The 11,526-nt window shown below is 40.0% G+C and overlaps 1 protein-coding gene across 1 annotated transcript; it reads right to left on the reverse strand.

Moving 5' to 3' along the window:
- Positions 1–2,881: 2,881 nt before the first annotated feature.
- Positions 2,882–8,475, reverse strand: LOC121321746 (alpha-internexin-like). Its single transcript, XM_041260869.1, has 3 exons — positions 7,286–8,475; positions 5,443–5,567; positions 2,882–5,088 (listed from the first exon to the last, which is right to left on the reverse strand). The coding sequence occupies exons 1-3, from the start codon at positions 8,348–8,350 to the stop codon at positions 4,803–4,805; spliced, it is 1,476 nt and encodes a 491-aa protein (XP_041116803.1). The 5' UTR covers positions 8,351–8,475; the 3' UTR covers positions 2,882–4,802.
- Between the last annotated feature and the right edge of the window lie 3,051 nt (positions 8,476–11,526).

The following is an 11,526-nucleotide window of genomic DNA, read 5'->3' on the forward strand; positions in this document are numbered from 1 at the left end:
CTGCCTGTCCCTGATCAGTCACACATTTCATGGCGAATGGCCTTCTATAATAATTGCCTTTTTTTTCTTTTGCTCTGTGGGCAGATATTGACCTGATCAACAAGCAGACTGACCTCAGTGAGGTGCCCCTCTCCATTGTGTGGTTCTGGATGCCAGCCACGTTAGGATGTGAAATGCATTAATTAATGAATCGAGGTTTAGGTGAACGTTAGCACTGCATGCCGAGATGCAAACCAGTTAACAGCCTGATCACAAGAGTTATGGTTTATGTACGATTCAAAATGTTTAATCATAATCTGCACTCAGGTTCCTTGAGTTACGAAATTGTGGTTTGCACAGTAGGTTCTTTTGCTTTCATTTTTTTAAATTTTTGTATTACTGTCTAATAAATCTTTTTAAAGAACATCACTCGAGTTGTCTTTGAATACTGCTGTAAGACTTAAGCTTTTGCAACGTTAACATGCACCTCTTTTAAGGACATTGTCTATTCAAGCAAGATTTTGAAATAGCTACAAGTAACTTCAGAACAAAGCTGCTGTGTGCCAGAATACAGTTCAATTTTACATTAAAATAATTCCACCTGTACAAACACATAGGTCAGTTAGGGTAATGACTTTCCTAAATATGTACAGCAATTTAACTCCTTGAGGTACAGAAGGAATTGAGCGGTTGTTCAAACGGTTCTTAAAATGCATTTGGGAGTGACTCAAGTATGCGGAAATTGAGAAGAACAGATCCAGCATGTCAGTACATTTTAAACCCTGTTTTGTGCAGATTGTCATCCCACACGCATGCACTCAGTGACAGATTCACTTGTGCTGGGCTGCAAATGATTTGTATAATACAGTGTGTTTGGATTTTTTTGTCCTTTGGATAAAATTAATTGGGCATTTATTACAGGTATAGAAATCTGATGGAAAATGGACTGCCTTTCAGTTTCTGTAATGCCAAGTCATTCACTTGAAAGAAACGATTTCACTAAAAGGTTTCAAGGAGTTAACTTGTCACAATTAAATTATGCAAAACAACAAAAGCCTCTTTTTGTTTTTACAAGTTGTGGCACATCCAATTCTAGCAGATTTCATGAGTGATTAAAAAAAAAGCAGTTCATTCACATGGATTTATAAAGAGGAGTAATTTGTGGAAATTTATTATTTTTTTTTTGTTACCTACATTTTATTAAAAAAAAAAAAAAAATCACAAAAGATTCCAGTATAAATACTTCCTTCTGTTTATGTTTATTTGTGTCCAACTTCAAATATTGCTTCTGTGCAGATTCTTCTGTTGCTGGAATGTGTATATAGATCAACAGTGGGATTGCAATGAATCTGCAATGTTAAAAGGGCGATTTATAGATTAATTTCAAAGTATAAAATAAAAGATAAACTTTCCTCTAGCTCCTTGTTTTTTCATGACTGACTAAAAAGAGACATATGTGATTCTATAATTATACAGAATATTTCAAAGTAAATGAGCATGCACAGCATCTCTATAGAATATTCTCTGCTGATTGTTTTGCATGATAACAGACTTCATCCTTGCAGCAAACTGCAAAATCAATGCCATCTTTCTTATTTTAGAACTTCATTGCTGAGCAAGTTGCTGTAAACCGATTTTAATTTGCCATTCACCTGACAGTTTTATCTGTGAATTCTACAATAAACAGCGATGCGATTTATAACCTTTCATTACTAAACCAGAAAGCAGCATTGATCTGGACTCCTAATGGTGTCATAGTGTTTTACGATCCTTTGCAAGCCTGTGCATGGAGATTAGATTGCATTTACCTTAAGAAAGCTAGACAAATTGGCTATGGCAAGTAAGCCAGGGGTGGAAAACTTATCCAGGGTTGAAAGCAATGTATGAAAACTATTTGACTTGCTGTAATCAAAATAAATGAAGGACCGAGGGTGAATTGTCATTGCTCGATGTTTAGCGTAATGCTTCTACTGTAAACAATACTGCTAATTGTCTTATTAAGATATTATTCACCTATTACTGGGCTGTTAAGACATGGCTCAACTGGTGCACAATAAATTTACCCCAATGCAGTAACGAAATATTTGAATCCCCAGTAACAGGGCTCCGCCAGGCTAGTAAGTACTGAAAGGAAAGGCCTGGTTGGCTACTTTCCTTTCAAGTGCCAGCTCTATGAAGAATAAACATGCTGCGCTTCAGCTTAAACGATACCCGGGACACTGCTGGTTCTTTTAGTTTTTTCTTGCTTTTATCAAAATTCTGTTTGAAGAGTCACTTTGCAACCCTCCCTCTCCTTTCTCCCACAGGCAACACTGCAGTGGTATAAATCTTTAAACATCTGCAGTGTGAGACACTCATTGCTTTTGCGTGTGTGTCCATCAGCAGTGTGGACAGGAGGTGTGAGAAAAGTGCCAGCTGAAAAGGACCAATGACAACTGCTTATAAGTTATTATAAGGAATCGACATTTGCTTCTGTTCAAATAATTCATTTAGCATGACTTTCCCATCCACTCCCTATGGCATGACACTAACACTGATCATTTTAGCATGTTGAAGAAACTAAAGGGCAATGGGAATGCTTACATTTCTATTGCAGAATCAATGGCACATTCAGAATTGAAAGGACTGTCCTACATATCTAAAGTGCTCACTTAACTCATTTGTTTTATTTACAAAATGGCATACCCTTGAAGATAGTATATGTAGTGAAAGCAATTCTGTACCTCTTAACTAGCTAGCATTTGGAACTCTTCACCTAAGAAATACCGTAAATCTAAAAACAGATGAAAAGCAGGATCTGTATTCATTGCCTATGTGGTTCAGGATGACAAATAAGTGTAAGGATTGCTCAAAGATCAGGAGTAAATAAACACTGACAAGGAGACAGACCCAGTGGGGAGAGTATTTGTGCCAATTCTTTATTTACAGCAGACAGGAACAAGGGGTTAAGAAGAGAATCTACTTTCAATCACTATCCATTTAGTGCTAATATCATTCACTTCATACTACTTCAGGTGAACTAAGCACACGCCCGTAACGGTACCATACAACAGGCACACAGATCTTCAGGTCTCGGAAAGCTGCTGCTGTTAAGGCATTTAAAAACCCTACCGCATTTCACTGAGCATGTTTTTTACGTTTTGTCTGTGTGTTTTCTTATAGTTAGTCATAATGAAAGCTGGCCACAGATACTGTACAAAAGTTTGGCAGTGTAATCTTAGTGGTTAGTTTTTTCTAAAGCAACACTTATCACTCTTGTGTACCTAGACTTGTCTACAAAAAACATACTAAGGCTTAAATACAACATTGGTCAGATACAGTGTATGGCTTGGAGCAGGAGATGAAATCCGCTAGCATTTTCAAAAGTGGCACCACAACGGATTTGGCTCAGCATGTATTTGATCCATGTAAAGTCAGATCCAAAAGAACACATTTCAAATAGGCAGTAGATTTTCAGTTTTTCATAATCGTTTGTACGTGGATGCAATTGGTAGATGTGTGGTTAATTTATTCTTAGCAAATTTGGATGCCAAAATTGATGTATTTCAAAACACACACATAGAATAGCAGCACACTTAGTTATGTTATAACACATGGTGTGTTTCTGTGTGTGTGTGTGCATATATATAAGCAGCTAATGCTGAGGACTGTTTCTGCCATGACCTGATAGTTAAGGAAAAGACTGCTCTTTGTATGTGGTGGTCTGATTCTATTACACGTGAACCCCTTAAGGTATCCTGTGATCTTAAGTTATGGGACCTCTTTGTTACAGATCAGCCTTGCCTACTACCTTGGAGAATCTGTCAATGTTTCTTTTAGACATGCACAACCTTCTGGACATATGATTCTGAACAATTCAAGACTGCATTGAGGCTAAGATATCTTTGAAGTAGTCTTTACCAGTTGCAATGCTAAGGCTAAGCGGAGAGGCCTGCAATCTAGGGACTACAGTTCAGAATGTTATTTACAACACAAGCTCATGCTCTGACCAGGATTTTAAACTACTGTGGCAGTGTTGTGTACAAGAGATCACAGCTGTTTAGTTTTTCTTTTAATCTCACCCAGTGACTGACAACATGGCTATCTAAAGAGTACTATGGTTACGTGACAATACAGTCAATGAGCCACACTGAGGAATCATGCAAACATTACATCACAACATGCACATAATGTTTTAGTTTCTTGTGTTGTTTTGTTTAAAGAGAAGGTGAAGAGCAACACTGGCTTTGAATGGTTTGATATGACTGGTTTCAGGGAGGAATCATACATTGGATTGCAAGATAACATCACATACCTTAGAAGTGATTCCTAGGATTCTGAGCCTAAATGCTTTAGCTGTGAAAAAACCTTGTATTGATTTTTATATAGTGATACAGGCATTGTAGAATGTGTTAGTGCAGTTCTCAAGTTTAGAGGACCAGAGTGATTTATTTGTCCTTGCATGGAACAGACTTGATAGAAAGTCATGGAATAATATTCATGGGATGATCAGTTATGCACTTTGCTGTTTTACTGCGTTGAGCCCTACAGATTGCTACTGTAAATGGGTAGAAATGCTATAGTCTCTGAAGGTCCTGAAGCATATTTAAATGTGTGTATTGACTGCCAGAAGTATGTTGCTACACCTCTTACTTGTGCTTACTTAGTTTTCTACAGGGTGGGTTGTGTCACTGTCCAATAAATAAGGATGTTGTGACTGGAAAGGAAGGTGAGGGAAACATCTTGGAAATGCAAACGGATGGAATTTATTGGAATGGGTGGGCTATGGGGAATGCTGCAAAACAATTCATCTCTGAAACTTCCTTGTCATTCTTGTCCTTGGTTTAGTTTTTTTGGCTGTTTTGGTTTGCCCCCTCTTGGTCGGTTTTGTCCACCTTCTTCGTGGACACGACGGTCTCCTCTATGATCTCCTCGAAGGTCTCCTGCTGGGTCGACACCTTTGGCGCTGCCTTGGGAGGCTCTTCCTCCTTCTGATCCTTTTTGGAGGATGCCTTGGAGGAGCTGGTGTAGACCTTTGTCTGATAGCCATAGCTCAGACTGGGGCCCATACTGGGAGGAGGGAAGCTGATCCCAGCACTGAAACGAGTTTCCTCCCCTTCCAGCAGCTTCCTAGAAAAGGCAAATAAATAGGCATCTGCTTGGGTATTGGAAAGCAAGGATGCTGTTAGTGATTCAGTACTGACAAACATTATACACTGCATTTACAATTCTAATATTTCCATGAATTGAGTTTAGGGAACTTTGTAGGGTAGGACCCCATCATCCCATGTCTTTCTGAAATCAGATCAGAGCATGGCAACAGGTGACCAGAGTGCTGCATCTCTCCACTACATACATAGCATGCTTGTGTTAAAAATAGATGTTAAGAAATGTACAGGATGGCAGCTTTGTGAAATGCAGGACTTCATTCTGCTCTCTGCAGTACAGGGGTTCACCCGTCAGTTTGTTGGGGATATGTGGTACCTGTAAGCTGCAATCTCGATGTCCAGAGCCATCTTGACATTAAGGAGGTCCTGGTATTCCCTCAAATGGCGAGCCATCTCGTTCTTAGTGCTCCCCAGCTCGTTCTCTAGCTGGCCAATGACATCCTGTGGTAAAATGACTTTGATTATGTCACCAATAAAACCACAGTACACAGGTCTCTGCATAGAGCTACTTTTCTATATGCATGAACTGTATGATACGGTTATACTCAGAAATCAGACAACGCCTTTATCTTTCAGGTTTGAACTATTAACTAAAATATTATGTCCTTAATTATTTCCAATGATCAACAATAGGCTACTGTTAAATGGCTTCTGAGCATGTCCTCTGAATTTATTTTCATTTGAATCAGAAAGCTGCATTTAGAAGTCAGAGCTCATGTGTCGATGTAAATCATAGAAAATATGTTCATAGTAAAGCGAGTAATTGTGCTTCGTCACAAAACTGAAGTAGTAGGAGCCTTCATGATTAATAACAGTCACCGCAGTTCTGTACTAATGTTTACATACTTATATAGTGCCAATACATTCACAAACTGTCTTATGTGAAAATAAATTCCATTAATGTGATGTCTCGGTAACTGCTTGTAAACCACCAGCGCAGAGTTATGCAATCATCTCTTTTGTGTTAAGGATTTAAGGGCTCAAGTAGTTAAAGAAAATTACAAACAGTAATATCCGTTTTATATCAAACATCTTGCATGTGTTGCATCCGTTTAATTAATGCAACCGAATAAGTTTCCTATCGGAGATTTACCCTTATTTCCTTTTAAATAATATGAACAGCGTCAGCATCAATGAATACCTGGAAGTGAATGCAAATACATGGATTGCAGAGTGGAATTATGTTTAGATTGGGGTTAAAATTCTCAAATTATTTTGTTTAGCTCAGCTCACTGCTACCACCTCTGCGCTTACAAGCAAGCACGCAGGCGCCCAGCCAGACCACAGGGGGCACTGGTGTTCGGGCCAGTCCTCGGTCAACAAAGGAACCGTCTGGACTCGAACCGGCAACTTCCATACTAGATCTTTCGCGAGTGCTTTTGCTGGATGCGCCATTCGGGACCCCCAGATTTAGCATATTAAGCTTGATTAACTAACTGACTAACTTAATTGACTGTTATCTCTGTCAATGGTATTAACCTTGCTCCTGTGCCGAAGACCTCTATGAAAGATTGATTCAGTACCATGGACAGAAGCTGGCTCTACGCTGCCAGGACTCTCGCATCTCTACGGTTGATCACATATTTTCACAATCGGTGCATCACATAAATACTTTATCATCCAACAGCCTGAGACTTAGTACAATACCTCACCAGATATAAAAATCCCTTCCTGTCACATATAATTATCAATGTTTGAGTTGGACCAGTTGATTGATATTGACAGTAAACCACATACAGGAGATGAAAACCTTCTAACACGTATCATAGAAGCACCCGACCCTCGCCTGCTTTATTGCTGCGTATAAACTAGAATTTAAAAGCTTAACAATACACAGGAATAAATATATCCCATTCAGATTAAATCTTCTAGCATCTACACAATCAACCAGTACACATGAAATGTATCCAATGCGATCACGTTTATTTGTTTTATTTGTCTGATACTAACTTTAAACATGTTAAAAAGATAAATACATTTAATTTAATTTAATTTAATACACATGGTTTATATATACTGTATATGTGCATGAACCCAGTGCATTATATATGCCATATATGCTAATACAGATATAGACATAGACACTTAATGATTTAAAAGTTTAAAATAATGTTTTAAAGCACAGTACTCTGGATGTCCGTTTTTAGAGCAGAACTTACCTGGAATCCGGAGAGCTCCTCATTGTGCCTCTCCTCCATCTCCCGGATCTGCCTTTCCAGAGACTCGTTGGTGCCCCGAAGACTTTCGATTTCAATGGTCCTGGACTGAAGCTGCCTTCTAAACTCGCTGATCTCCTCCCTGCTCGCCCGGATCGCGCCGTTGTTCTTGACCGCCTGTTCGTTCAGGTTAGCGAACTTGGATTTGTACCACTCCTCGGCAGACTGCAGGTTTTTGGATGCCAGGGACTCGTACTGACTGCGAATCTCCTTCAGCGCAGAGGTGAGGTCAGGCTTGCTCACTTCCATCTCCACCGATACTTGGGCAGCTTGTATCATAGCCATTAACTCGGTCACCTCTTCCTCGTGCACCTTTCTGAGGAAGGAGATCTCATCCAGGAGGGACTCCACTTTCTTCTCCAGGTCCAGCCTGACCATGGTCGCGTTGTCCACGTCCTTCTTGTAAACCTTCAGGGTTTGATCGGCTTCTTCCCTGGCTCTGATCTCTTCCTCGTGCTTTGCTGTTAGCTTCTGAAGGTCCTCTTCAATGTTATCCCTTTCGATGAGTATCTGTGATTTTTCACCGTTGATCTCCTCAAGCTGGGATCGGAGCTCTCGGATCTCTTGCTGATAGATCTCGGCTAACCGGGACGGCTCTGTTTGCCGCTGCCTGTGCGCAGCCAATTCGGTCTCCAGAACCTTATTCTGCTGCTCGAGGTTACGGACCTTGTCGATGAACATTGCAAACCTGTCATTGAGCCCCTGCAGTTGCTGTTTCTCGTTGGTCCGAATGATTTTGAACTCATCGTTGAGGACCAAGGTTTGGGTTAGACCAGGGTTTTCACTGGACACGTGGGAGAATGCAGACCGTCCCGTCCTCCTGTAGGAAGATCCCAGGACGGAGGCGTTGCTCCTGGAAAGAGACTGGGACCTGAAGCTGCTGGAAGAGATGGAGCTCCGAGAATTGGAGCTGGTACCCAGTCTGGATGGGGAGGGTGAGTAGCGGGGGGTATCCCCAAAAATCTTCCTGTAAGAGGAGGAGATGTAGAGATCCGATCCGTAACTCATCTTGTCCTCTTAGTGGAAAGAACGCAGCGGTGCCTGTGCCGTTTTATATAGCAGGGCAGTCCAAATCAATAATGAACTTCACTTAGAGGAAGCAGCTTACTCAAGTCAGATTGAAAATCCATTTCTATACAACAGCAGTTTTAAAGAAGAGAGTCATTTATTATTATTTATTTTAACATTCCACTATTTGAAATCAGAGTTTTGAAATGACGACGGTAACTGGAAAGTGAATGCAGGTTTAACAAGCCAGGTGGGAAGCGGAGATGGAACTGTCCATTTTGGCGCAGTGCAGATGTCAGCAAGAGGCTGAATTTTATTGCTTATTCAAGTGTTAATAAACGTGTTATTTTTTCGATTTACTTTTATTTCATGTTTTAATAGTATAACTACAATATTCATTTAACTTTTTTCGACAGGTAGACTAACGTTTTATAAAGACTGCAACACGAAGTAAAAAATATAGGGTGGGATGAAATAAATATGAACTTTACAAATATGAAAATATGTTACAGTATAAATGTATAAATGAAGTACCTAAACAGAAACACAGCCATATATATATATATATATACACACACACACACACACACACACACACACACACACACACATACACTGAGTGTACAAAACATTAGGAACACCTGCTCTTTCCATGAAATAGACTGACGAGGTAAATCCAGGTGAAAGCTGTGATCCCTTATTGATGTAACCTTTTAAATCCACTTCAATCAGTGTAGATGAAGGGAAAACAGGTCAAAGAAGGATTTTTAAGCCTTGACACAACTGAGACATGAATTGCGTATGTGTGCCATACAGAGGGTAAATGGGCAAGACAAAAGATTTAAGTGCCTTTGAACAGGGTATGGTAGTAGGTGCCAGGCGCACCGGTTTGAGTGTGTCATGCTCAACAAGTTTTTCATGCTCAACAGTTTCCTATGTGTATCAAGGATGGTCCACCACCCAAAGGACATCCAGCTAATGGCAGGCCGGTGGTGGAAAACGGCTCATTGACGAAAGAGGGCAAAGGAGGCTGACACGAATTGTGCAGAGCAACAGACAGGCTACAGTTAGTCAACTGACAGCCCATTACAATACTGGTGCTGAAAAACCCATAAAAGAATGCACAACTCGACATACCTTGACACAAATGGGGTATGGCAGCCGACGACCTAACAGAGTTCCACTTCTTTCAACAAAACACAAGAAACTGCGGTTGAGGTGGGCTAAGAAATGAAAACACTGGACACTGGAGGATTGGAAAAACTTTGCCTGGTCTGATGAATCCCAGTTCCTGCTGTTTCATGCTGATGGGAGGACTAGGGTGTAGAGAAAACCACAGGAGTACATGCATCTATCATGACATGTGTCAACATTGCAGGCTGGTGGTGGTGGTGTGACGGTGTGGGGTGTGTTTTCATGGCACACATTGGGCCCCTTGATAAAAGTGGAAGTTTGAATGCCACAGGATATCTGAACATCATTGCCAATCAGGTGCATCCCTTCATGGCAACAGTGTATCCATCTGCTAATGGATTTTTTCAGCAGGATAATGCCCCCTGCCACAAGGCTAGGATTGTTCAGGAATGGTTCCATGAACATGACAGTGAATTCAGCTTATTGCAGTGGCCTGCCCAGTCACCAGATCTCAATCCAATTGAGCATCTGTGGGATGAGATGGAACAAGCTATTCGGGGTAGAGATCCACTACCAGCCAACTTGACACAACTGTGGGAAGCATTGGAGTCAACATGGGCCAGCATCCCTGTGGAATGCTTTCGACACCTTGTAGAGTCCATGCCCTGACGAATTGAGGCTGTTCTGAGGGCAAAAGGGGGTGCAACTCAATATTAGGAAGGTGTTCCTAATATTTTGTACACTCAGTGTGTGTATATATATATATATATATATATAGTATTTCAAATGTATCAGGGCCTATTTTAAAGATAGTAACAGTATGTTCAGTAAGCAATTATGTTTCTTAAAAATAATGAATTCTAATGCAGATACCTTTTTAAATTAAGGATAATGGTATATTTCAGGTTTCAGTGATTATTGTTCCTTAATATGGAAGGTGGATATTCAGATACTGTAATATATAGTACATTAAATGACATTGCGCTAATATAATGATCAAGATGTGAGCTCAAGATAGAAAGGCGTTGCTGCCACCTGCCGGTTAGAAAGAAGATCCAAAATACTGTATAACTGTTAGTATGGACCCAAATTTTGAAAGGGGGAAAAGTGAAAATAATTTAGGTTGCACGATGTATATTCTTGCTTTAAAATAAACAATTCGCTGGAATAAAACCGCACAGTGTGTATTCCATGTAAACGTAAAGCAATTGTAACTAACAAAATAGTTCCATTGCCATGCACATCTATTCATTTTACAAGTTTTCAAATAAACGCATACTATAGCAAACAACTTTTCAAAATATCTGCTTCTACACTAGATGAGAGAAACTCTGTTTGGCTTCACTGCAAGGGTTCCAACACCCACGATAGAACCTGATAGGGACTACCATTGAATGTGTCAAAGCAGGGACCAGGGACTGGCAGGACCCTGATTAGCATGTTATAATATCTGATGACCTCAGCGTGCTGGCGTACACTAATCATCATCATGTTATAATGCCACATAACTTCAACATGTCCTCTTCACACTGCTCAAGTGTGTTTTGCCCTGATGAAGAATTGCGAAATGAGTCTTGATTGATGTGTGCAAGTGTAATGTGTTATTTCTTCACGAATCAGCGCGAAGTTGAGCAAAAGCGCAAAAACACGAATCTGTAGTTTAACAGGTTGTAATGATGTCTCAATGAAGAACTCGAATCTGTAGTTTAACAGGTTGTAATGATGTCTCAATGAAGAACTCGAATCTGTAGTTCAACAGGTTGTAATGATGTCTCAATGAAGAACTCGAATCTGTAGTTTAACAGGTTGTAATGATGTCTCAATGAAGAACTCGAATCTGGTCAAAATAAATATTTCACTCTAAAAGGTAGGTGATGTACTTAGAAAGTTTAATTTTAAATTTAAAACAGCGGACCACTAGGGGGCACAGTAGAGCAATGTTTATGCAGATCTTTTTTTTCTCTGAAAGAGGTAAATATTGGTAAATTCTTACGGTAAATCCTTAATAGTGTATTATTTTTCCGGCTTTCCAAAATCTTATA

The sequence above is a fragment of the Polyodon spathula genome, chromosome 10, assembly GCF_017654505.1.
Source record: "Polyodon spathula isolate WHYD16114869_AA chromosome 10, ASM1765450v1, whole genome shotgun sequence".
Classification (NCBI taxonomy): domain Eukaryota; kingdom Metazoa; phylum Chordata; class Actinopteri; order Acipenseriformes; family Polyodontidae; genus Polyodon; species Polyodon spathula.